Genomic DNA, 25806 nt, shown 5'->3' with positions numbered 1-25806 from the left:
CTCTCTCTCAGAAAGCAATCAGTTCGTCGAGAGCTGTTTCAGAGACATCTGTCTAAATTACCAATGCAAGATTTGGATATTCTCTCTCTCTCTCTCTCTCTCTCTCTCTCTCTCTCTCTCTCTCTCTCTCTCTCTCTCTCTCTCTCTCTCTGTAAGCATTCAATTCATCGAGTTATCTATGAAAGCTTACTTTGAAAGCGATATCTATGAAAGCTACTTATGTAAGACTTGGACTCTCTCTCTCTCTCTCTCTCTCTCTCTCTCTCTCTCTCTCTCTCTCTCTCTCTCTCTCTCTCTCTCTCTCTCATTGGATGCATGAATTCTGTTTTGGATATTCAAATTCGTAAATTCACGTTTGAATACATTTTCGTGTGAGTATGGATATTCTCTTATAACATTTGAATTTACTTTTCAATGAAGAGCCTTTGTTGCTTAAATAAATTTTCTCTTCAGATATGTACATTTTTGTCTGGCTATCGAAATTCTTTTAGTAAATTTAAATTTGTTTTCCAATGTCTAAAGTCTGTTTTGTGACTGAAGTTTCTCTTCTGATATGTAAATTCTGTCCTGTAGATATCTAAATTCCCTTGTAGGTACCTAAATTCTCATTTGAATATGTAAATTCTCTATTTCTTTTTGTGTACCTGAATTTTCTCTCGGGTCAGACACTTTTGGCCATTTGCTCATTGTATAATTACAACTAGATCATGTTTTGTGAAGATTAATGAGTAATAGAAGAGAGGAAACAATAAATTTTCAAAGAAGATCCGGACATCATCAGTCGTAAATAAACGAAATTGAGACCAGTGAATAAAGAGAAATACCGGTATTTTTACTGAAGTTTTTCATTAAAAGGCATTTGGGTTACAAGGAACAAAGCATGAGTATTATGTTTATATCAGTGTTAGTGGCATACGTTAAAATGCCTGAAATGTGAAGGTTCATTTGCTACCTGAAATCTTATTACAGACATGAATCGAAACTTGCATGTAATAACATCATTAAAAAGAGTTTGTAATCCGTACAGTAATTATGGTCAAAGCTAAGAAGATTGTTAAAACGTAACGCCTTCGCAGGTCCCCGGTAACAGGAGAGAGAGAGAGAGAGAGAGAGAGAGAGAGAGAGAGAGAGAGAGTTTTAGGTTATCGCATCGTGCAAATATTCTTGGTAAAAACCACACGCCACTGATTAGTCAGTTCCCATATACCATTATTTTCCATAAACTGGTCCCAGTAGTATGGTAGTGCCGCCAGTGCACCGAACAGGGTGCACTGTAGGCAATACTTGAGGTTCTTTGCAGCGTCCATTTGGTCTCTGGTTGCACCCCTTGCATTCCTTTTATTATACCTCTGTCCATATTCTCTTTCTTCCATCTTGCTTTCCACACTCTCTTTACAATTGTTTCAACATTATTTTCAGCGCTGAAGGACCTTATAGGTCCCAGCGTTTGGCCTTTTGGACTGAATTTTATATTCCAATTCCATAAACCGGTCACCTGACCTGTCATTTTTTGTTAAAAGCCTTGTTCTCTTGTAAAGTTAATTTGAAGGGAGTGATAAGCAGTTGTGATCAATTGAGAGAAGTCTCTTAGCCGTCGACAGTATTGGTATATTTAGGAATGAATCGGCTCAGAAGGAAATGGAATATTTCTATTTATTTATTTTGTTTATTTTTATGTTTTTTTTTTAATAATTGGTCCTTCCAGTATTAAATGAGGCCACTGGCTCTGTATGATTGTTAAATACAATATACATCTATAATATGCGAGAATAATCATCACCTGGTTTTCTTTTTCATTTATTACTCTTTGTTTATTTTCGCCTTTACTTAATGATTTAAGTAGAACTTATCAAACTAAATTGTAAAGAAGTTACATGTCATGGTAATATTATTTTCGCTTTTATTGCTTCCAGTGGTAAGGATTAAAAAAAATATTTCAAAGCTCCATTTAACATTCTTTATATATTTCATGTTTGTGAGCAAGGGCTTGCACATCGGTCCGTGCAATGTTACATAAATATAAAGGTGTATAACACAAACTAAGAATAAAGAAACACTTAATATACGCTACAGCGGTTGATGTTGATCAAACCGTTGTAGCGAAAATTAACAGTATTTTTTAAATCCCAGTTTGTGTTATGAAACTCACTAAACACTTTTACTTACCTAACTAAACAGATTTAACAGTTAATACACACGAGCACTTGAACTGATAGACATATTTAACAGTTAATATACACTAACACATACAGAATTTAAATTTAGCAAACGCCATGTCTAATTTAACAAACATAACATTTAACAAAAACCACAGACGTGGAGCTTAAACTCCTCTGACATGGTATCTTATTTAACAGGTCATTCACAGAATACAAAAGACTTCAAGACTTCTTCTTTTTCTTCTGTTTCAGCGAACAAAGGAATCGACGGCAAGAAGGTAGTTCCAGGTGCTATCGAAGACTCACTCTTCTCTCTCCCTTCGACAGAAACCAGAGCAAAAGATTTCAGCCTTCGTGGCCGTAGTAGGTAAGGGAGGAAATCGCTCGCCATTTTTTGGAAGTGTCTTCACATTCGTGAGTAAAATCGTATAAAGTCAAGGGTCGTTTTTTTGTGAGTTAGTTCATTCAGGTGCTTCTTTCTTTCAACCCATCACATTTTCTCCGTAGGGGTAGTGCCGTCAGTGCAGCTCACACGGTGCGCTGTAGGCATGACTTCAGGTTCCTTGCAGCGTCCATTCGGCCCCCTAGCTGCAACCCCTTTCATTCCTTTGACTGTACCTCCGTTCATATTCTCCTTCTTTCATCTTACTTTCCTTAAACCTCTCCCAACAATTGCATCACAGTGCAACAGCGAGGTTTTCCTCCTGTTACAACTTCAAACCTTTTTACTCTGTTTCCCCTTTCAGCGCTGAATGACCACATAGGTCCCAGTGCATGGCCTTTGTCCTGAATTTGATATTCCATTCCATTCCCATCCAGTTTTCTGTTTCTAGACCTAATTCAGTTGTGGATGAGTGTGACCGTGTGTCTGTAAGAAGCTTATTCTCTTTTTGGCAGTTATATACTGTAATGAATAGTAGTTTCAATTTACAACGGATTTACTGTAAAACATAATTATATTTAGCCTCTTACAAAGCTCCTCTTACAGCGAAAAAGCCGGCCATGCGACGAAACACAACCAGGATTCATTTAGTAAAAAAACGAGCAGCAACAAAACCGACATGTCTTCTTCTTCTCCCCGTGGCTCTCCTCCGTCATCGCTGCTGGGGCGAGACCCTTACCACGGCTCATCAAGATAGTGTTACCCTCCGCTCTTCTCCTGAAGCACACAGTTAGCAGGTACTCGCCGAGCAACGGGATACTCTTTGTACAAGTAAGTAAGTGGGAAGCGTGTCTCTGAGATACAACGCTGGCTTATCTTCTGTGAAGGTGATATAGCTGGATGTGGTCGGTTGAATTTTGTGTTTGTTTGTCAAGGCTTAATTAAGTGTTGCATGCATATATACATAGACATATATATATAATATATATACACATACATAGGCCTGCATGTATATGTACATATATTTATTTATATGTTTGTATGTATGTATATGTATATAAATATACATATATAGATATATTAATTTTTTTGATACCTGACATTTTTTTTATTCACGAACATTAAGCTTCAAATGTCATTCAGCATCCAATTTGCTCTTCCTTGGAAATAATACAGAAGGGGAATTATAAGTGATAAGTGTTAGTCACTTGGTGGACTCGAACCACCGACAGTAACTACCTCCGACTTCAGTGACGAGTTCTCTTACCACTGGACTGTATATAAACGCTGAACATTTAACAGACATTATAGTTAAAATTTTGGAGGAAATTTCCTTAGATAAATTGATATACAGTTTACGGAATAAGGAAAGAGTTATATTTTCAGTCAATAAAAAAATTTGAGGACCAAACACTCCCTGTTCACGAAGGATCTGTAGACTGATCCTTTCGGTAGGCTTTAGTTTTAGCCATTTTTATTTATCATTAATTTAAATTCAAATATATTCAGTAATAATAATAATAATAATAACAATAATAGTGACGACTTCAGCTGATTGACGTATTTCTACTGCTACTTTTCCCAAGAGTAACTGGCGATCCTTCCCAGCAAGCTTCACCGTCAGCGTCGTCGCCTTATTGGTCATAGGACTCAGTAATCCTGCTGGATGCGTGAGTCCGCATTCCTCACCTGCTGGCTCGGTGGCAGACGCACTCCAGGCGCCCTTGGGAGGCGTCGAACAGGGGTTAAAGTGGCTGGTGGGAAAGGCTTTCATGGACCTCGTGAAACAGAAGGCTGAAGGATGTCATCTGTTCCTTATCTCCGCCAGTGTGACTTCCTCGTCGTCCTCCTCAACCTCTCTCCTTCTTCCGCTCATCAGGTGAGCCGTTGTAAAGCCTGTGGCACCGTTGCCTCGGTTTTCCTGAATTTACGTTGTATAGGGAGCCGTTTCAACGGCATATCTTATCTTCTACTACTACTTTAACACGTTGTTTATTAGGGAGCCGTTTCAAAGGCAAATCTCGTCTATTACCACTACTATTACTTCCACCACTTGCATATTCACATGTGGTCCTCTCTTTATTTGGACCATAATGGACATTCTGTTTCGTGTGAGGTTTGCCATGGAAGTAATTTTTCTCCTTTTATTCTCGTTCCATATGAATGTTTGCACATTTTGAATAATAATAATAATAATAATTTCATTTCATTGCTTGGCAAACCGTTAGCTCGTTGATCTAAGCAGTCAACTGTGGAAATAATGATGAGTAAGAATAAATAACGATTTTTTTAGTATAAAAAAGAATAAGTGGTGTTCCTCTGTTTAATTTTTGGGGGTTCTTAATAGCAGTAATAAATGAATAAAAAAAGTCCCATATATCAAACTGATAAACAAACGTTGTAAAGAAGAGCAAATTCAATTTACTGTTTTTTTTTTTTCAATAAGAGCATTTTCAGTCATACCCTCATATATTCGAGTAATACATTTCACGAAATGAATTAATTAACGAATAAGTCAATGTTTGTAGATATTAAGTTATGTTTTCTCTGAAGATTTTGGCAAACCTGTACTTTTACGTGAGTATCTTTTCTTATTAAAAACAAGTGGTTAATAAAAATCTCTGTAAATAATCCAATAAATGAAATAATTATAAATATTTCAGTAAATAAAATAACTCATGTTTATGTCTTACAAACTAACTATTAATACAAGTCCTTGTAAATAAACCAGTAAATAAAATAAAAACTATAAATAAAACAGTAAATAAAATAACAACTCATTCGTGTCTTACAAAGAACCTGTTAATGCAAAGCCTCGTAAATAATCCAGTAAATTAAATAAAAATTGTAAATATTTCAATAAATGAAATCACAACTCACAAACTATTAATACAAATCGTTGTAAATTATCCAGTAAATGAAATAAAAATGTGTAAATATTTCAGTAAATTAAATAACTCAAACAACCTGTTCATGGAGATAAATGAAATGAAAATTGTAACTATTTCAGTAAAAAAAAATAACAACCAATTCTCCCCTGTTCTCAGATTTTGGCAAGAAGAAGAACGGAAGGCGACGGTGGAGATCAATTTAGGTAGCGAAACGAACGGGCTCGCGGGTGCGAAAACCGACTTATTGCACGGGATGGTTGCCGAAACTGCTTGCTGGGCAATCGTCCTGGATCTCTCCACTTTGGGCAATCTCGTGTTGAGGTAAGGAGAGCCGCTTTAATGAAATTATGAGGTCGCAAAGGAGATGGTGTGTGGGGTAGGTTTAGTTTTTCCTTTCGTCTTGAAGAAAGGCATCGGACGGATTTAAGAATGCGCGCTTGTACACATGCAGAACAGATTGGGAGAATATTAGATTCTCTCTCTCTCTCTCTCTCTCTCTCTCTCTCTCAAATCTCTCTCTCTCTCTCTCTCTCTCTCTCTCTCTCTCTCTCTCCGGGACAAATTGAGAATGTTAAACCTAACTCTCTCTCTCTCTCTCTTTCTCTCTCTCTCTACGGGACAAATTGGAGAGTGTTAAACCTAACTCTCTCTCTCTCTCTCTCTCTCTCTCTCTCTCTCTCTCTCTCTCTCTCTCTCTCTCTCTCCGGGACAGATTGGAGAATGTTAAACTCTCTCTCTCTCTCTCTCTCTCTCTCTCTCTCTCTCTCCGGGACAAATTGGAGAATGTTAAACCTAACTCTCTCTCTCTACAACAAATTGGAGAATGTTAAACTAACTCTCTCTCTCTCTCTCTCTCTCTCTCTCTCTCTCTCTCTCTCTCTCTCTCTCTCTCTCTCAACAAATTGGAGAATGTTAAACCTAACTCTATCTCTCTCTCTCTCTTTCTCTCTCTCTCTCTCTCTGCAGGACAAATTGGAGAATGTTAAACCTAACTCTCTCTCTCTCTCTCTTTCTCTCTCTCTCTCTCTAGGACAAATTGGAGAGTGTTAAACCTAAAAACGTAATTGGTATGTGCTGTTGAGCAAAGCTGCAAAAACTTGTTTGTCTGTCCATTGTTGGAAAAAGATGTAGAATAAAACTACAGATCGCAACGTTAAATAAAAAAATACGAGATCAATCCAGTCTTTTTATCCGTGGGAGGTCATTGCCCCTTATTTCACAGAATATCTCTTCCCCACCCTTTATATAATTAGAAACGTTGTTTTACATTTAGTGGGTTGCCCGTAATATAGAAATGGGCACACTTTGGAATACATACTTTGTGTCAGGTCCTCATAATTCATTGATACGTTTTATATTACAGTGGCATTTGCCATTTTGTAGCCCAGACTCGAAGAAAGCTGGGAAAGGGAAGAGAGAGAGAAGGAAAGATATAAATGAAGATTAACGTTAAGCAAACACGAAGTGGAGATGCTCTTTTGTTTCTTACTGACGGTTGGTATATACTTCCCACTTTGGCTTAACACTGGAATTTGTCATGATCTTCTGTAATCCTGATTCTCTCTCTCTCTCTCTCTCTCTCGTAGCGAAACTGCACTGTGCTTTTGTACAAAGCAGCAAAAACATGTTTATCCATTGTTTGAAAAAGATGAAAAATAAAACTGCTTGATCGTTACGTTCAATCAAACACAAGAGCAATCGTGTTTTTATTTTTGTTTTATCCGTGGGAGGTCACTGCCCTTATCCCGGAGTATATCCACCCCCCCCTTTAGATGATTAGATACGTTGTTATACATTTAGTGGGCCTTGTGCCAGCACAGGCTCTTGCTCTTATGGTTGCCCGTAATATAGAAATGGGCACACTTTGGAATATATAATTTGTGTCAGGTCCGGATTATTCATTGATATATTTTATTTTGCAGTGGCACTCGCCATTTTCTAGCCCAGACCCGAGGAAATTTGAGAAAGGGAAGAGAGAAAGAAGGAAAGATATGAATAAAGATTAATTGTAAGCAAACTATATTTGTTCCTTACTGACAGCTGTTGTATACTTCCCACATTGCTTAACACTGGAATTTGTCTTAATCTGTAATCCTGATTCTCTCTCTCTCTCTCTCTCTCTCTCTCTCTCTCTCTCTCTCTCTCTCTCTCTCTACAGAATAAATGGGAAAATGTGAACCCCCTCTCTCTCTCTCTCTCTCTCTCTCTCTCTCTCTCTCTCTCTCTCTCTCTCTCTCTCTCTCTCTCTCAACACAGAATAAATTTGGAAAATATGAAACCTCCCCTCTCCTCTCTCTCTCTCTCTCTCTCTCTCTCTCTCTCTCTCTCTCTCTCTCTCTCTCTTTCTGTGTGTGTGTGTGTGTGTGTGTGTGGAAGAGTGCTCCAGACGGCGATTGCAAAAGCATTGTGCGTATTCCTGAGGGAAAAATTGGTACCTTTATATATAGCCAGTGAATCTTGCGAAAAAAAAGAACATTTAATCCTTTAAGAAGATTAGGTAGTATGATAGAACATGTTGAAAACAATTTTCCAAGTTAAAACAGTTTTCCAAGTCTAAACAATATTCTAAGTTAAAAGAATTTTCCAGGTCAAAACGCTATTTTAAGTTAGAACGATATTCCAAGTCATAACAATTTTCTAAGTCTGTTTGTAGCGTTGGTATTTTTTTATTTTTGCTCACTGATAAGAATTCACGACAATAAACAAATGTACGAGTAGATGGTATTATATCGTGATTTCGTTGAAGTCGTTTTAAGTGGTCAACAGTCACCAGTTTAGCATTTGTTTCCATCATGCTAGTATATTTTTTAATGTCTCCTTTGTATCTGAACTCTAATTGTGTATGATGATTAGGTGAAATAAAGAATATTTTATTATTATTATTATTATTATTATTATTATTATTATTATTATTATTATTATTATTATTATTATTATTATGCTGATGTATTTTGTTAATGTTTCCATTGTAACTAAACTCATTGTGCATGACTGTTAGCTGAAATAAAGATTATTATTATTATTATTATTATTATTATTATTATTATTATTATTATTATTATTATTATTATTATTATTATTATAATGCCGATGTATTTTGTTAATGCTTCCATTGTAACTAAACTCATTGTGCATGACTGTTAGCTGAAATAAAGAATATTATTATTATTATTATTATTATTATTATTATTATTATTATTATTATTATTATTATTATTATTATTATTATTATTATTATTATTATTGTCTATGTTCGTCCATGGCAGTTTCTTAGAGAAATCCCAGTATTATTATTTTTTTCATTTTCTCTACTTGATCTTGGCAGTGCAATAGAGAAATTTAATTATTATTATTATTATTATTATTATTATTATTATTATTATTATTATTATTATTATTATTATTATTATTATTAACTATACTCCTCCTTGGCAGTTTCGTAGAGAAATCCCAGCTCTTCTACTTCCCAAAAATCCCAGTGATCGCTGTGGGCGCCGAGGGTGACGTGGAAGAGTTTCTACTGACAGAAGTTGCCCTAAGGAACACCATCCAGACATATTACTTGGCCTACAGCGACAATATTGCTGCCACTTTCCGAGAGAGCTCACTGCCGCAGGGTCATCCCAGGGGCCACCAGTTGCGGGGGTCTTTGTTTGTCGAAGCGTGGAAGACGTCCCAGGAAGTAGGTAAGTTAGGAATGATGATCTGCTCTGCATAATTTATGCTCTGTGCCGGAAATCAAGCTTCTGTACCCCGTGTACCCACCTCATGCGGTAAACTGGGGATTACTTAAGGTTCTCTGCAGCGAAACTTCGGCCCCTAGCTGCAACCCCTTTCATTTCTTTTACTGTACCTCCATTCTCTTTCTTTCATCTTACTTTCCACCCTCTTCTAACAATTGATTCATAGTTCAACTGCGAGGTTTTCCTCCTATTACACCTTTAAAACCTTTTTACTGTCAATTTCCGCTTTAGCGCTGAATGACCTCATAGGTCCCAGCACTTGGCCTTTGGCAGGCCCTAAACTCTATATTCAGTTCAATTCAATTCAAGTGTCTCTATAGAAGCAGTTAGAGAGACAAACATTTTTAAAACGCTCTGTACAGGAAATAGTCTGGTTGGAACCAGTTAGAGAGACAAACTTATTTGAAAAGATTTATCCTGTCAGTGCCCACCAACTGATGGGTAACTTTAGGAATGTGTTGTGTTTATAAGACAGTATTCTGTAATGAAACCCCTCTGAAATCCAAATGTACCGCCAACTAAATGTTGGGTATTTTTTAAATATATTGTTTTTAGAAAATAGTTTTCTGTAATGAAACCCCCCCAAAATTTTTCTCAAACTTTGAAGCTACTTACAAGTCTTCTGAACTCCAAATTTTAAGCGGGAAGCAAATTCATTCCCGCTCTTTGCAGACGTCTCCTGAATTCAAGTGTATCGGTTTTATTTTATATTCCCTCATATATATTTATCTCTCACCTTTTCCTGTAACTTGTCTCTCTCTGCAGGCTGATTTACCTTTGGAGCAGCCCTCGTGGGTTTATAGTCTGTTGACTCTGTCAGTAAGGAGTTTCAGCTGAAGAAATAAAGAAAGAACGGCAGGAAAAACTCGTTAAGTTAAAATCAGACATTTAGCGTTACAGTTTCAGAATCTCCTCCTTAGGTTTACACGAAGACCTCAAGATCTTCGCACGCTGCCTCTACTGCAGGAAAGGGTACGAAGGACTTCGGTTTCTCCACCAGTGGCCCCTACGCCAGAAACTTCACCACAAAATCTTTCCTCCAGGTAATTACGTAATCGATAATAATAATTCGCAACACACAGACACACACACACAAAAATATTCATCCATGAATATAATTTAATATTAAACTCACTGCATCATTGCTAATAGGGGATTTTATTATTACCAATGTCCTGAAAAGGATTCTTGATGGACAAGTGGATAAAGTCCACTGTTTATCGTTGTTTCTAAGCCAAAAGCCCAGGGTCGAATCATTACTTACAATTCCATTTGGGTCTAAGTTATTCCCGAGGTATAGTAATTCAATGTTATACGATATTTGTAGTTTAATATATGAATATAAAAGTCATGCGTGTACAAGTGGCAATTATTCATATGAGTTCATGCACACACACACACACATATATATATATATATATATATATATATATATATATATATATATATATATATATATATATATATATATATATATATATATATACAGTATATATATAATATATATTACATATATATACATATGTATATATATAGTAAATATATTACATATAAAATATATATATACATACAGTATATATATGAAATTTTGTGTATGCATTCTTGATTTTTAAAAATATATATATGTACTATATTTAATATATATACATATATATATTAAATATATACAAATATTATATATATATATATATGTATATATATATATATCTATATATTTATATATGAAATTTTGTGTATGGATTCTTGATTTTTAAAAACTATCATAAATTAAATCATTTACTATTTCTGTCCATAAAAAATGCTATGTTAAGGTACTTGCTTAATAGACCTCGAAATGCCGTATGAACGTTCCGTTAGCTGTGAATGATTCTCTGAAACCTCATGAAATAATGTCTGTTGTTTACCATTAAATACAAACAGAATTTGACTCAGATTGATAACAAATGAAAAGGTGTTGTAACATTACTCATTTTTGTAATAACTGCTTTCCACCAGTTCCAACAGTAATTTGATTTCCCCAGATCACCTTGAAAACCTCAATGGTCACGTGATTAGGGTCGTCTGCCTTTTGAGAATCCCCTACATAACATACAACCTCATCGAAGGCAGTCCCGACAAACGTGTCCAGTGATTGGACTCGTCTGCCTGTTTCGAATCACTGAAACATCAGCCTACAACCTCATCAGTAAAATCATTCCTCTCTCTCTCTGTATTTCCAAACTTTCTATATTTCCCTTTACCTTCTTTCTGTATTTACCTTCAACTTTCTTTTTGTATTTCCCTTTACGTCTTTCTGTATTTCCCTTTACCTTCTTTTTGTATTTCCCTTTACCTCTCTCGGTGTTTCCCTTTACCTTCTTTATGTAGCCTATTTTCCTTTACCTCTCTCGTTATTTCCCTTTACCTTCTTTCTGTATTTCCCTTTACCTTCTCTCTGTGTTTCCGCTTATTCTTTCTGTATTGCTCTTCTTTCTGTATTTCCCTTTGCCTCTTTCTGCATTTCTCTTTACCTATTTTCTGTATTTCTCTTTGTCTTTTTCTGTATTTTCCCTGTACCTCTTTCTATATTTCCCTTTACCTCCTTTGTATTTCCCTTTACCTCTTTCTATATTTACCTTTACCTTCTTTTTATATTTCCCTTTCATTCTTTCTGTATTTCCCTTTACCTCTTTCTGTATTTCCCTTTACCTTTTTGTTTCCCTTTACCTTCTTTCTTTATTTCCCACTACCTCTTTCTATATTTTCCTTTACCTCTTTCTGTATTTCCCTTTGCCTCATTCTTTATTTCCCTTTACCTTTCTGTATTGCCCTTTACTTCTTTCTGTATTTCCCTCTACCTCTTTCTGTATTTCCCTTTACCTTCTTTCTATATTTCCCTTTACCTCTTTCTGTATTTCCCTTTACTTATTTCTATATTTCCCCTTACCATCTTTCTGTGTTTCCCTTTACGTCTTTCTGTATTTCCCTTTACCTCTTTCTATACTTCCCTTTACCTTCTTTCTGTATTTCCCTTTGCCTCTTTCAGTATTTCCCTTTACCCCTTTCTGGATTTCCCTTCACCTCTTTTTATCTATTCCTTTACCTCTTTCTGTATTTCCCTTTACCTTCTTTTTGTATTTCCCTTTACCTCTTTATATATTTCCCTTTACCTTCTTTCTGTATTTCCCTTTACCTCTTTCTATATTTCCCTTTACCTCTTTCTGTATTTCCCTTTACCTTCTTTCTGTATTTCCCTCTACCTCTTTTTGTATTTCCCTTTACCTTCTTTCTGTATTTCCCTCTACCTCTTTCTGTATTTCCCTTTACCTTCTTTCTGTATTTCCCTCTACCTCTTTTGTATTTCCTTTACCTTTTTCTGTATTTCCCTCTTCTTTTTGTATTTCTTTTACCTTTTTCTGTATTTCCCTTTACCTCTTTCTGTATTTCCCTTTACCTTCTTTCTGTATTTCCCTCTACCTCTTTCTGTATTTCACTTTACCTTCTTTCTGTATTTCCCTCTACCTCTTTTTGTATTTCCCTTTACCTTCTTTCTGTATTTCCCTCTACCTCTTTTTGTATTTCCCTTTACCTTCTTTCTGCATTTCCCTTTACCTCTTTCTGTATTTCCCTTTACCTTCTTTCTGTATTTCCCTCTACCTCTTTCTGTATTTCCCTTTACCTTCTTTCTGTATTTCCCTCTACCTCTTTCTGTATTTCCCTTTACCTTCTTTCTGTATTTCCTTTACCTCTTTTTGTATTTCCCTTTACCTTCTTTCTGTATTTCCCTCTACCTCTTTTTGTATTTCCCTTTACCTTCTTTCTGCATTTCCCTTTACCTCTTTTTGTATTTCCCTTTACCTTCTTTCTGTATTTTCCTTTACGTCTTTTTGTATTTCCCTTTACCTTCTTTCTGTATTTCTCTTTACCTTTCTGTATTTCCCATCACCTCTATTTATGTTTCCCTTTACCTCTTTCTGTAATTCCCTTTACCGTGTTTCTGTTTTTCTCTTTACCTTTCTGTATTCCCCATTATCCTCTTTCTATATTTCCCTTTACCTATTTCTGTATTTTCCATTACCTCTTTTTGTTTTTCCCGTGACCTCTTTCTGTTTTTCAATTTACCTCCTCTTCCTTCTTCCTAATGAACACCATATTCTTTGGGAGCTTGAATTTCAAGTCAATGGCCCCAGTTTGCTTGTTCCATATGAATAGGGTTCATCTTCTGAATAATAATAATAATAATAATAATAATAATAATAATAATAATAATAATAATAATAATAATAATAATAATAATAATAATAATAATAATAATGTGGTTGGTCGTAGCTTCGTTGAATTTTCTTCGTGAAGGCAAATCTTCGATATTTTTCAGAGTGCAGGCTTTAGAGCTTTTATGATCATCTACATATCTCCTATAGGAGATATTTGGATGATACTTTTGTCCTATTTAAACATTCGTGGCAATGTCAGTCTTTTCTAGATTACGTTAACTCTAAACATCCTAACATTAGATTTACTATTGAGCAAGAGACTGAGAATACACTGCCCTTTTCAGATGTAAAAATCACCCGTTTTGACCATAATTTTAGTACATCAGTTTTCAGAAAAAATATTTATACATGACTTGGAGGTAATTTTTATAGTTCATTTTACTTTTCATTTAAAATTGTTGCCATAACTAGGCTAGTTTTTAGAGCGTTTCGTTATCTAGCTGGGTAAATTTCCACTCCGAAATTGAATTTTTACTTGAATATTTTACCAAAAATTCTTATCCAAAAAGCCTTTTTTATAATATAGTTAACAAGATTTTAGCACGTAACTTTTCTGATCCCATTGTGAAATTTAACGTTCCTAAATTGACTATGTAAGCCACGATACCATATACTCACTCTGACTCTCTTAGATCCAAAGTTAAACAAATCGAAGAAGAGTTTGGATTTCTAAAACTGAATCTAATACCTGTGAATCCACTAAAGATTGGCGGCTTTTTAAATGATAAGGGCAAACTACAGACCTTTATGAAGTCCAATATTATTTACAAATTTGAATGCCCAAGATGTCTGGGTAGTTATGTTGGCTCATCAAAGAGAATGTTGCAGGTCCGTTATAACAGCCACTTAGGTTTGAGCTACAGAACTGGCTCACGAATTACTAACCCAGAATTTTCTAGCATTAGAATCATGCCTTTAAATGCAAGATTAACATTGATAAGAAACATTTTTCCATAATTGGAACTACCAAACAGTCTGCTTACTTGACGACCCTTGAGTCTTTGTTTATTAAACGTCATGCACCTCTTCTAAACTCCAACGTGTCTTCTTCTCCTTTGCACTTGGCCTAAGTATTCTCTGGGCAAGCGTGAGCTTGTGGTCTCACTTCGTCTTTCCCTTTCTTTTGATTAGGTTGGCTTAAAAATTTTTTGCTCTTGTTTTAACTTTTATATACTTTGTAATTTTAAAGAATGTAACTACTGTTTTTAATTTAGCTTTTATTTTGAATTAAGAGAATTAATATGTATTTTTCAATTTTACAGACCGATGATGTGTTTCAGTAACATGAAACGTTTCTCAAAATAAATATGCAACTGTTTTGTTGACTGTCGTCTTCTTTGGACTCCTGCTTGTTAGTGTATACTTCCGCCTGAATATATATATATATATATATATATATATATATATATATATATATATATATATATATATATATATATATATATATATATATATGTGTGTGTGTGTGTGTGTGTGTGTGTGTGTGTGTGTTTTGTGTATCTTCAAAAGGAATCCCTCCAATCCATTCCAGTTTCGAAGTCCGCGAGCCTTGGGACGGTGAGTGGGGACTTCCTAACGAGTACGGGAATTTCTCCGGGATCGTAGGAACCCTGCAATACGAAAAGGCCGATTTCTCCTTCCTGCTGACTCCTTTGCCCGTGAGGTTGCTGGGGATGGACATAGGAGCGGTATTCATTGAGGATCCTTTCATGATCCTTTCACACGAACCGGGGCCACTCCCGAGGTCTCTGGCTATAGTGGCGCCCTTCGGAGGTGGGTAGCAAATCTTCAGGATTTTATTTATAGATTCGTTTTCTGCGTCAAGAAGATATATTAACACTAAGAGGTTTTTAAAGTTCTGTCTTGTGGAAGAATTGTGAAAAGTTGAGCCAAATTGTTATAGGATCTTTTTAAAAAAATATGATAATATGAAGAAAATTTAGTTAGAGGTTTACAAAGGATTTTATTTTTAGATTCGTTTTCTTCGTCAAGAGGATATATTAACACTAGGAGGTTTTTAAAGTTCTGTCTTGTGAAAGAATTATGAAATGTTGAGCCAAATTGTTATTGGATATTTTTAAAAAATATGGTAATATAAAGAAAATTTAGTTAGAGGATTAGAAAGGAAAATAAAAAAGCAGCAAATTTTCACAATATTGTGAAAACTTACTTACCCTTAGCTATACGAGTTTCTTCGCTAAGCTACACTACACCATAACCCTGGCATTTATTATCTAGTTAAATCTTCAGGATTTTATTTATAGATTTGTTTCCTACGTTAGGAGGATAAATTTACCGTAGAAAATTTTTAAAGTTCTGTCTTTTAGAAGAACTGTGAAATATTTCAGATGTCTGTTTTTTTATCTTGAAAAGAATATGATAATATAAAGAAATAAATTTATTCTGTGTAATATTTGAGTTATCTGTTTTTTGGGGAATCTTGTAAAAAAATATGATTATATAAAGAAGTAAATTTAGTCACTAACATTTGAGCTATCTGTTTTGTGATCTTGTAAAAAATTTTATAATATAAAGAAGGAGAAAATTTAGTCAGAAGTATATACATGAAAATAAACAGCAAATTTTCACAGTATTTTGAAAACATACTTACCTTAGGCTATATGAGTTTCTTCGTTAAAGTACCCCACATCATAACCCTAGCATTAATCTAGTTAATAAAAACCTATTAAAAAATCAGTCATAACCCTAGCGTTTATCTAGTTAGTAATTTATATGGTTATCTAGTACGCCGATAAATTCTGCAAACTCATATTCAGCACAGGATGGATTTTATTTCTATTAATGCTAAATTGCATTACTAAATCTTCTGTGGTTGCTTAGTTGTAAATTCGCATTTGATACTGTTGAAAAGACCCAGTTTCAGCATTTCTTTGTGTATTATTTTTGGTTTGTGTTTTGTTTTCCTGCCATATATAAATTACCTAATTCAGGAAGTACAGTATTCTACTGAAGTTAAAAATCAAGCTTTCATTTAGACGACAGGAAGTAGAATAAACATAACTAAGATTCTAAAGTAAGTCCTATTAAATAATATGGCTGCATAATTTCAGTTAATTTTATTCTTGAGTCCTCTTAATTTGCCTTATAATTCTCTTCTCTTCCACGTAATTGTCCAGTGTTCATATTTTGGTAAAGAGAAATACATTTGTAGCATATTAACAGCAGTCTTTATTCTCTGTGCAAGAGGATGTAGTAAAATTAATCTCTACACAAGAGAAGGTTTGAGATTATTTTATATGCAGGCGAAGAAGTGAAATTATTCTCTATACAAGAGGAGGAAGTGAAATTATTCTGTACAGAAGAGAAGTTAGTGAATTATTTTATATACAAGAAAAGGCAGTGAAATTATTCTCTATACCAGGAAAATGTAGTGAAATTATACTATATGCAAGACGAGTTATTAAAATTATTCTCTATTGAAGAAAAGATAGCGAAATTATTCTGTACAAAAGAGAATGTACTGTAGTTATTCTCTATACCAAACAAAAGGTAGTGAAACGTGGGTTGATAAACCCGTAGAGTTTAACAACAGGTAACACGCCTGTATTGTCTGCAGTCTTGCTTCCAAATACCTTATTGCGTATCAGTAATCATTTGATTGACATTTTTCGCTTCATTTTCTCTCTCAGTAAAAGTGTGTACGTGTTACTTTCCCTTCAGTGATGGAAATTCTTAACACTAGTGCCTTTCTTTCCTAAATAAAAAGACACCGTTTGGATGGGATTTGTCATCTCCGGTTTCGTGTACGGCATCGGCTTGTGGCTCATGGATCGAGGATGGGCGTCCTTCTTCAAGGAGAAGGCCATGGGGCTCTCCTATTCACTGTTCTACATCCTACGAATCCTTATGGAGGACCCTCCTTCGTTCATTCCCCGTCAGTTGTCTGTACAGGTGAGTTTTGATTTGTATTCTTCAAGGAATTTTGCCCGGATTTTGGTGAAGTATAAGGAAACTATCTACTCTTAATAAGTAATTTTGGGAAGCTGTATCTGTACTGATTGTTAGATCCTAACCTTCCGTTCATACTTTGTGTGTGTGTATGTATATATATATATATATATATATATATATATATATATATATATATATATATATATATATATATATATATATATATATATATATTATTACATATATACACATAGACATTTACCAGAATATTGAAAGTTCTTTAGATGGGACGGGGTGTGGAATTTATGAGAGTTCAGTGCAATTTCTTTATAAGAATGAAACTTCCACTGATTTCAGATTTTCTTAACCTTACGCCATTTACGTTTAGCAAGAGACTAACCATATCATTTCCCGAGCTGTGTTAATGACATAAATTAAAATAATCATTGTTTACCTCTAAAGTGAAAATCTAGTATTGATGTGTACCATTTCAACATATTTCCGCAGGTTAGAATTCAATTTGAAAATATGTATTCATACTCATGACAGTTCTTTATAAGTTGGTGGGCTCTGGTGAGCTTCGTCCTCATCTCGGCCTACAAGTCAGCCCTGATAAGCTACCTCACCGTCATCAAGACATACGACGCCATCAACTCCTTTGAAGACCTCTGGAAGAGAAAAGACATGACCTGGGGTAGTATTTACATGTCTGAGTCTGGAGCTTCTTATCTCTATTTGGTGACCAACCCCAATCCTGTCATCAGGAAAGTCGCTGCTAAGATCCTGGTTGGTGGTGTGAAGATGCCTTTGCCTTCTGCAAAACTTATTTATTCGTTTTTGTTCTTCAGCTCTAACATTTCTTTTTTAATATGTGTGAAGATGCCTTGGCTTATTTTTTAAAATTGATTTATTCTTTTTGTTATTGAAATCTAACATTCCTTTCTAAAATGTGTGAGTATGCTTTGTTTTATTTTTAAAAATTTCTTTATTCTTTTTGTTGTTGAATTCTGACATTCCTTTTTTAACGTGTGAAGGTTCTTTTGCTTTTTTAAATTTTATTATAGTCTTGTTCTTAAGGTCCTTTAGAGAAAAATTTCTTATTTTTTAAATCTAATATTGCTTTTTTAAAAGTGTGAAGATTTCTTAGCTTTTTTAAATTTTATTTTATTCTTCTGTTCTTGAGGCCTGTTAGAGGAAGATTACCCAATTTTTTTAAAATCTAGCATTCCTTTTGTAAAATGTGTTAAGGTGCCTTGCTTTTTCTTTAAATTTATTTTGGTGTTTTGCTCATGAGGTCTGTTAGAGAAAAATTGCCTGTTTTTTAAATCTATCATTCATTTTTTTTATAATGCATAAATGAAAAAGGAACGTGAACATAATCACGCGTATTTGCAAATGAAAAGAAGCGTAGTAGGATTCCAGAGTTGATAATGAGATAAGTTTATGTACTTTTAAGTCTTCAACAGTATACTCATCCTACTTCTCAAATGATAGCCAGCAAATAAGTAAGATATCAAAGTTTATGCATTTTGTAAAAACATACGGATCAGAATTTTGAGACAGGTGTAATGATTTCACGTTCACTTATGTGAAAGGTACCAGTCTGAATTCTCTGTTTAAGAGATAATTCTCTATTTAGATATAGACGAAGTGATTTCTCGTTCAGTTCTACAGTAAATACCAGTCTGAATTCTCTGTTTAAGAAATAATTCTCTATTCAGATAGAGACGTAGTGATTTCACGTTTAGTTATACAGTAAATACTAGTCTGAATTCACTTGACTCCCAATCACAGACCCTAGATTCTGACGCCCACTTGGAAAGAGTCCTGGGAGGACGTTACGCCTACATCACTCGCAATTCTTGGGCCCTGACTGACCTCTTGAGGATAGAGATAGAGAATCTGCCCATCCACACGAGTATCTCCAAGTACCCCGTTTCGTGTGGGTATACTTGGGGTTTCAGGTAATATAAGCCTAGTGTGTGTTGTGGTTGTATTTTTCAGGTTCTCTCTCTCTCTCTCTCTCTCTCTCTCTCTCTCTCTCTCTCTCTCTCTCTCTCTCTCTCTCTCTCTAGAAAGTGGGAGGGGGGGTTGGTTATCACGTACCTACCGTCAATCTTGCGTGGTTCACTGTATGTGGCACCAGAACTTTTATTTCTTCTGTGTTTTGCAGCCTCCTATAATTCCTTATTAGAATTTCCTTCCTCCTTTTTAAGTAATCATTGGTTCTCATTAGTTTCCATCTACTTGTCTTCATTTGTTTAATATGTATTCTGAAATAAATGTTTTTGACGTGTCTTACACAGCGTAGAAATGGGACTCTCTGGTGTCATTAAAATACTTATGTTGATGATGATAAAGCTTCGTTTAGCACCATTTTAAAGTCAGCTCGTGGTTTTTTTTTTCATTTCAAATAGCCCAATAATTCATTCTTCAGGAGATAAGTGTATAGATCTGAAACTCATGCATTTTGAAGTACTTCTGTGTTCATGGGGTGTAAACAAAAATGTTCTTTATAAAACAGTGTAAAAAAGTTGCAATAATGCTGTCATCTGAATCATTTAATTATTGGAGTCACTATCATACATTGAAACTTGTAATTTTACATAATCTGAGGTCTTGAAGATAACCCAAATATTATACAGACAGCACTCTATCCTTAAATACTTAAAACAGTATAGATACCACAAGGCTCTTTGAACACCATTCACATCAAAATACAAAACTTTAAAGATATCCCAAAATATCTTTTACATGTTAATCTATTTACTTATTAATTTTATAATTTATTTTTTTTTTTTTCCAATAACTGATGTCTTCTTTCTGTATCGCCTGTTACCTCTTGTTACTTCTTTCAGATGAACATCATATTCTTTGGAAGCTTGAATTTCATGTCACTGGCCCCTGTGGGCTTGTTCTATATGAATAGGGTTTATGTTCTGAATAATAATAATAATAATAATAATAATAATAATAATAACAACAGCTCTGTATTTAGAATACTAAACATTTAAAAGTAACTACCAAATACTTGAACTCCATTGTATTATTAGATATCCAACGTATGGTCATTGTATACATTAGATGTTCAGCTGCCCAGTTGTCCTGTGAAGCATAGTCATCAAATCTCCTTTCATTATATAGAAAGGGATCTCCTCTAAGGGCACCCATAGACAAACTACAGCGCCGGCTAGTGGAGACAGGTCTGACGAAAATTTGGCTCCGGGAAATAGTGACGAAGATTGCTGTGAAAGTGAGGCAGACCAGCAAGAAATTGCAGAGCACGGTCACTACTGCAGGACAGGGTCAGGTGAGAATCCCAGTTTCTGAATTCTTTCTTTATGTCTTTCTTCCTTCCTTCCTTCCTTCCTTCCTTCCTTCCTTCCTTCCTTTCTTTCTTTCTTTCTATAAATCTGGATAGAGTTGTCAACAGACTATAAACCCAAAAGGGCTCCAAAGGGAAATCAACCTGCAGAGAGCCAGAGGTTCTAGGAAAAGGTGACACTTGTCATATGTAACAGAAATGGTTTCCCTATAAATTTTACTGGTTCCTATTCTTCTCTCATGCAGTAAGGATTCCGCTTTCATTTATGTAAATTTTTTTATATTGATTAGATCCAAGTAATTACCAGTTTAAGCAATGAAATTTCCCCTACATAAAGCATACTTTAACCATACGCTTATAACTATGTTTAGCATAAACACCAGCAGGCAAGAAATGCACGCGATACCAAAACGTAATATCCCCGTAGGAGGGTAGTGCCATCAGTGCACCTCACGCGGTGCACTGTAGGCATTACTTAAGGTTCTTTGCAGCGTTCTTTCAGCCCGTAACTACATCCCTTTTCATTCCTTTTCTGTACCTCCTTTCATATTCCCCTTCTTCCATCTTACTTTCCACCTTCTGATAATTGTTTCATAGCGCAACTGCAAATTTTTCCCCCAGTTACACCTTTCAAACTGTTCTACTCTCAGTTTTCCTTTTAGCGCTGAGTAACCTTATAGGCCCCAGAGCTTAGCCTTTGGCCTAAATTTTCTATATTTATGCTATTCCTAAAACTAATATTGACATCTTTCGTGTAACAGAATCGCGCCCTCACTATGGAGCACTTGCAAGGAGCATTCCTCCTCCTGTCCATTGGATTTGGCGTGGCCCTTGCGGTTTTGGTCTTTGAAGTGATACGTTATCGCTGCAGCTCGAAAAATGCTCCATGCTCCAGTGATTAAGGTAAGGAAGAGAGTTAACCGGGTGACTTAAAAAAATAAAGGAAAATGTCTGAATGTAAGCATAATTGCGCTGGGATGTAGGCAGATGTAACTTAGAATGTGTACTAGATATATTAATAGTGGCATAATTGTTTATGTGATTCTTTCTAAGTGGAACATAGAAAATATGTTATGAAATAAATGATCGAATAATATAATAAGCTTTGTCTTACAAAGTTGAAAGAATTGTGTATGAAATCTGGACACCGGGCTTATTTTCTGTAAAGGCAGTGAAAGGTGGTCATTTTTTACCACATCGACACTTAGTCGCACGGCTACTAAATCCTAAAGGAACCTCTTATGTGTGGGATTATATGATAATCTAACGTCTTCATATACTTATTGTAAGTACATATGTCCATTGAATAATCTATAAAGTTCTTATTTGTCCTTTTTATTTTTCAACTCGTCAGATATTCTAGCACCGAGCCATAACAGTAACTGTTGAATATGCAATAACGTGAACGTAAAGATGAGGGCTCCTATCATTTGGTAGCATAATATGCACAATTACAGCCATTTTTGAAAGGGCAGAGGTGCATTACCTCTAAAGGAATGTTATCTTTGGTGAAATGGCTCCACTGTTATTACAGAATATTCACTGTTAATGACTTTTTATGTAAAGAAAACGTGAGGATTAATTCTCATAAAGGAAACGGGAAGATTAATTCTGCATATAAAGAAAACGGGAAGCTTGATTCTGCATATAAAGAAAACAGGAAGCTTGATTCTGCATATAAAGAAAACGGGAAGCTTGATTCTGCATATAAAGAAAACGGGAAGCTTGATTCTGCATATAAAGAAAACGGGAAGCTTGATTCTGCATATAAAAAAAGGGGAAACTTGATTCTACGTATAAAGGAAACAGGAAGGTTGATTCTGCATATGAGGGAAACAGGAAGGTTTATTCTGCATATAAAGAAAACGGGAAACTTGATTCTGCATATAAAGAAAACGGGAAACTAGATTCTACATATAAAGACGGGAAGCTTAATTCTCATATAAAGAAAACAGGAAGCTTGATGCTGCATATAGAAAACGGGAAGCTTGATTCTTCATATAAAGAAAACGGTAAGCTTGATTCTACATATAAAGAAAACGGAAATCTTGTTATTTCTTAGGAATCGATTTTACAAAAAGTTACAACTTTCACAATTTATTGGTTTTCTCACATCCAGTCTCAGGTTCAGTAACTTTCAGAATTTTAATTGCTTCATTTTTTCAATCTTAGAAATATCGGGGGAAAATCTAGAACACTTTGGAGCTATCACTCGTTTATGTAAGAAGCACTTTCACGAAGTACAGTTCTGTACTTAAGCTCAGTTTTGTAACGTCAGGGAGACGAAGCTTCGTTTTACTTTTCTGCTAAAGGTAACATGTCTATGGCTATAGCAACGTTAGTCATGACTGTATGTTTTATTACTAAGCATGATTCTCAGTAAATCTTTAGTCTACATCGACGTCAGTGCCTTCTTTATTTAATGTGACACGCTGAATAATTTCAAATGAAAATGGCAGAGTAAACCATAGAAGTTGTGTTAAAGATAAAAGCTCTGAATGGTTGAAAGTGCCCCAGTGCTTGGCCATATAGCCAGATTTACATAAATCGGTTTCAGTTTCAGAGTTAAGTATAAATAATGCTGATTGGAGACCAGAAAGGTTAGTTTGGCTAGGTTCTGTTAATGCAAGAAATTGCAATGATTTGAAAAAATATCCTAGAAAAATCGCATGGTCAGTAATGGCCACATATAGTACATTAACGTCGATTATTGCTTAGCTTACGTTATTTGTATTAGTGTCAGCAATGCAATTTACATAAACTGAAGTCCTCGAAAATTCATTCTTATCAACTAAACCTGAACGTCACCTAATTGTTCCTGTCTTTCACAGAAAGGTATCGCTTCGTCTTTGAAGTGAAATATATTCCGACTTCTCTCATCACTTGAGTTCCTCCAGACTTCTCTCATCATTTGAGTTCCTCCAGACTTCTCTCATCATTTGAATTCAAGTGACTTACCCTCTTGGCTCTCCTAAGAATCCTTTACTTCCTCTGAAACTTCATCCTTAATCTTAGTCTTCACACTTAAGAAACAGAAAGAAAATTAATTGTTAGTGCTAGCTGCTCTTTGCACTACATTCAGGGTACAATGAAATTTTCTCGCATCAGTTCACTAGCTAACGACATCGATTAAAACCTGGTTAAAGCAATTCACCGATGCACTATATCACAACCATAGAGTAAATACCTAATTGGCATTTAGTGGCCTTACAAAGAGCCTTTGAAATTGGCTGTAGGTTTAAGGAATCATAATGTACACGTTATTATGTAAAGAAAATGTAAGTTAATCAGTAAGATTCTTTATTGTAACTATATACTCATACAAAATGTGAAACATATTGCAGCTATATATCCATATAGAACATGAGAAGTGTGTGTATACTGGAATGATTAAATTCCGTGTTCAAGTGTAAACAACATCATTTCCTGTAATATGGAGAAGAATCACTACACGTTGATGTACTGGAAGAATAAATTAATGTGGCAACAGCTGTAATTTACGTTGCACCCTTCGCCAAGCGCATTTGTTGTACTTTTATTTAATCCCTGTTTTACTTGCATGCAACTACACTTTGTACGAACAATGTAGCTAACAAGAGTCATCTTATTAGTTGCTTGGATTTGCTGAGCAATTTCTCCCACATCTTGGATTATAGAAGGTATTAATTCTGCTTAAGGTGACCTTTAGAGATTAGGTTTCCAAATGCCCTCCATTCGCAGAAACATGAATCTTCATCAGCATTATTATTATTATTATTATTATTATTATTATTATTATTATTATTATTATTATTATTATTATTATTATTATTCAGATGAACCCCTATTCATATGGAACATGCCAAAAGGGGCCATTGACTTGAAATTCAAGCTTCCAAAGAAATTCAAGCTACCAAAAAATAATATGGTTTTCATTTGAAAGAAGTAACACAAGACAATAGGAAATACAGAAAGAGGAGATCATTTATTAGAAAAGACAAAAAGAATAATTAATAAATAAATGGGTAAAACACAAGGTGAATTGTATTAGGGCAGTAATGCATTAATGCAATTTCGCTTGAACTTTTGAGGTTCCAGTTGCACAACATCCTTAGGGAGACTGTTCCACAGTCCGACAGTGTGAGGAATAAAGGACCTCTAGAACTGAGAAGTTCGACAGCGAGACACATTTACTGCATATTGGTGCTTCTGCTGTTCAGCAATACGGTGGCTCTCTCATCCTAATTAGCAACAGCTGTTGTAGCAGTGTCGGTAACGGTAATAGTAATGTTGTATGTAAAAACTTCATGGAATGATGAAAGCAGATTTGACCGACAAAAACACCAATTTAAATTTTACGTCGTCGAATACCCTAAACTCACAAATGCAAACAATTCATTTATTTCTCATTTTTTGCGCGCAACAGAAAATAGACCTATAATAAATTATCATAATCATCAGGAGATTCATATAAATGTCCCATTCGTATTTCTGTGTAATTAAACAACAAACAGGCAATTAATCTGTGACATTTGTATGAGATTGGTAGCAATCAGATGGGATTCTGGGGGAACGCTTCTGAATTCCCTCTGATCAGTGGTATGTCATTGGTTCTCATCAAGTAGATCTATATATGATTTGTATATACATATATATATATATATATATATATATATATATATATATATATATATATATATATATATATATATATATGTGTGTGTGTGTGTGTGTGTGTGTGTGTGTGTGTAATTCTAATACCCACAATGCCCTCTTTAAAAGGGCATTGTGGCTAATAGAATTACATATGTGTCTGGTAAAAGTGACCAATAGATTCTACACACACACATATATATATATGTATATATATATATATATATATATATATATATATATATATATATATATATGTTTTATATATTATTATGCACTAGAGTTCTTTCTCTAACCAACTGTTTCAGTCTGCATTACAGACGTACATTGTCCATTGTTACGCATATGCACCTCGTTGTGAAGACAGGCACAAATTCTCAACGAGAATCGATGACAATAGCACCTTTGTGGCCCTGACTATCGAGAATCTAATGGTCATTGTCACGAAGAATTCCAATTATTCCTTGTTGTTATCATCGTTGTGCCAGCGGCTTCTTTGTTGAAAATTG

At 34.9% G+C, this 25806-nt stretch overlaps 1 protein-coding gene and 2 long non-coding RNA genes across 3 annotated transcripts; all 3 read left to right on the top strand.

Annotated features, from left to right (window-relative positions):
* Window positions 1–2409: 2409 nt before the first annotated feature.
* LOC136844684 (uncharacterized) lies at window positions 2410–5745 on the top strand. Its single transcript, XR_010854968.1, has 4 exons — window positions 2410–2526; window positions 3148–3372; window positions 4128–4420; window positions 5589–5745. It is a non-coding gene; the product is annotated as an uncharacterized lncRNA (long non-coding RNA).
* Window positions 5746–8874: 3129 nt separating this feature from the next.
* Window positions 8875–11316, top strand: LOC136844683 (uncharacterized). The gene is made up of 3 exons (XR_010854967.1): window positions 8875–9118; window positions 10096–10218; window positions 11197–11316. It is a non-coding gene; the product is annotated as an uncharacterized lncRNA (long non-coding RNA).
* Window positions 11317–14213: 2897 nt separating this feature from the next.
* On the top strand, window positions 14214–21567 carry LOC136844797 (glutamate receptor ionotropic, delta-2-like). The gene is made up of 7 exons (XM_067114035.1): window positions 14214–14221; window positions 14960–15201; window positions 17156–17340; window positions 17890–18126; window positions 19135–19304; window positions 20485–20650; window positions 21427–21567. The coding sequence occupies exons 1-7, from the start codon at window positions 14214–14216 to the stop codon at window positions 21565–21567; spliced, it is 1149 nt and encodes a 382-aa protein (XP_066970136.1).
* The last annotated feature ends 4239 nt before the right edge of the window (window positions 21568–25806 follow it).

This window comes from Macrobrachium rosenbergii, chromosome 13 (assembly GCF_040412425.1).
Source record: "Macrobrachium rosenbergii isolate ZJJX-2024 chromosome 13, ASM4041242v1, whole genome shotgun sequence".
Lineage (NCBI taxonomy): Eukaryota > Metazoa > Arthropoda > Malacostraca > Decapoda > Palaemonidae > Macrobrachium > Macrobrachium rosenbergii.
Note: the sequence above shows the minus strand (reverse complement) of the source record. Positions and strands in the feature narration are given on the sequence as shown.

Bases quoted from the DNA above. Each gene is read 5' to 3' on its own strand.
- LOC136844797 (XM_067114035.1), top strand. The intron at 15,202-17,155 runs GTGGGTAGCAAA...CTAAATAAAAAG, and splicing joins TATAGTGGCGCCCTTCGGAG to ACACCGTTTGGATGGGATTT. The intron at 17,341-17,889 runs GTGAGTTTTGAT...TACTCATGACAG, and splicing joins CCCGTCAGTTGTCTGTACAG to TTCTTTATAAGTTGGTGGGC.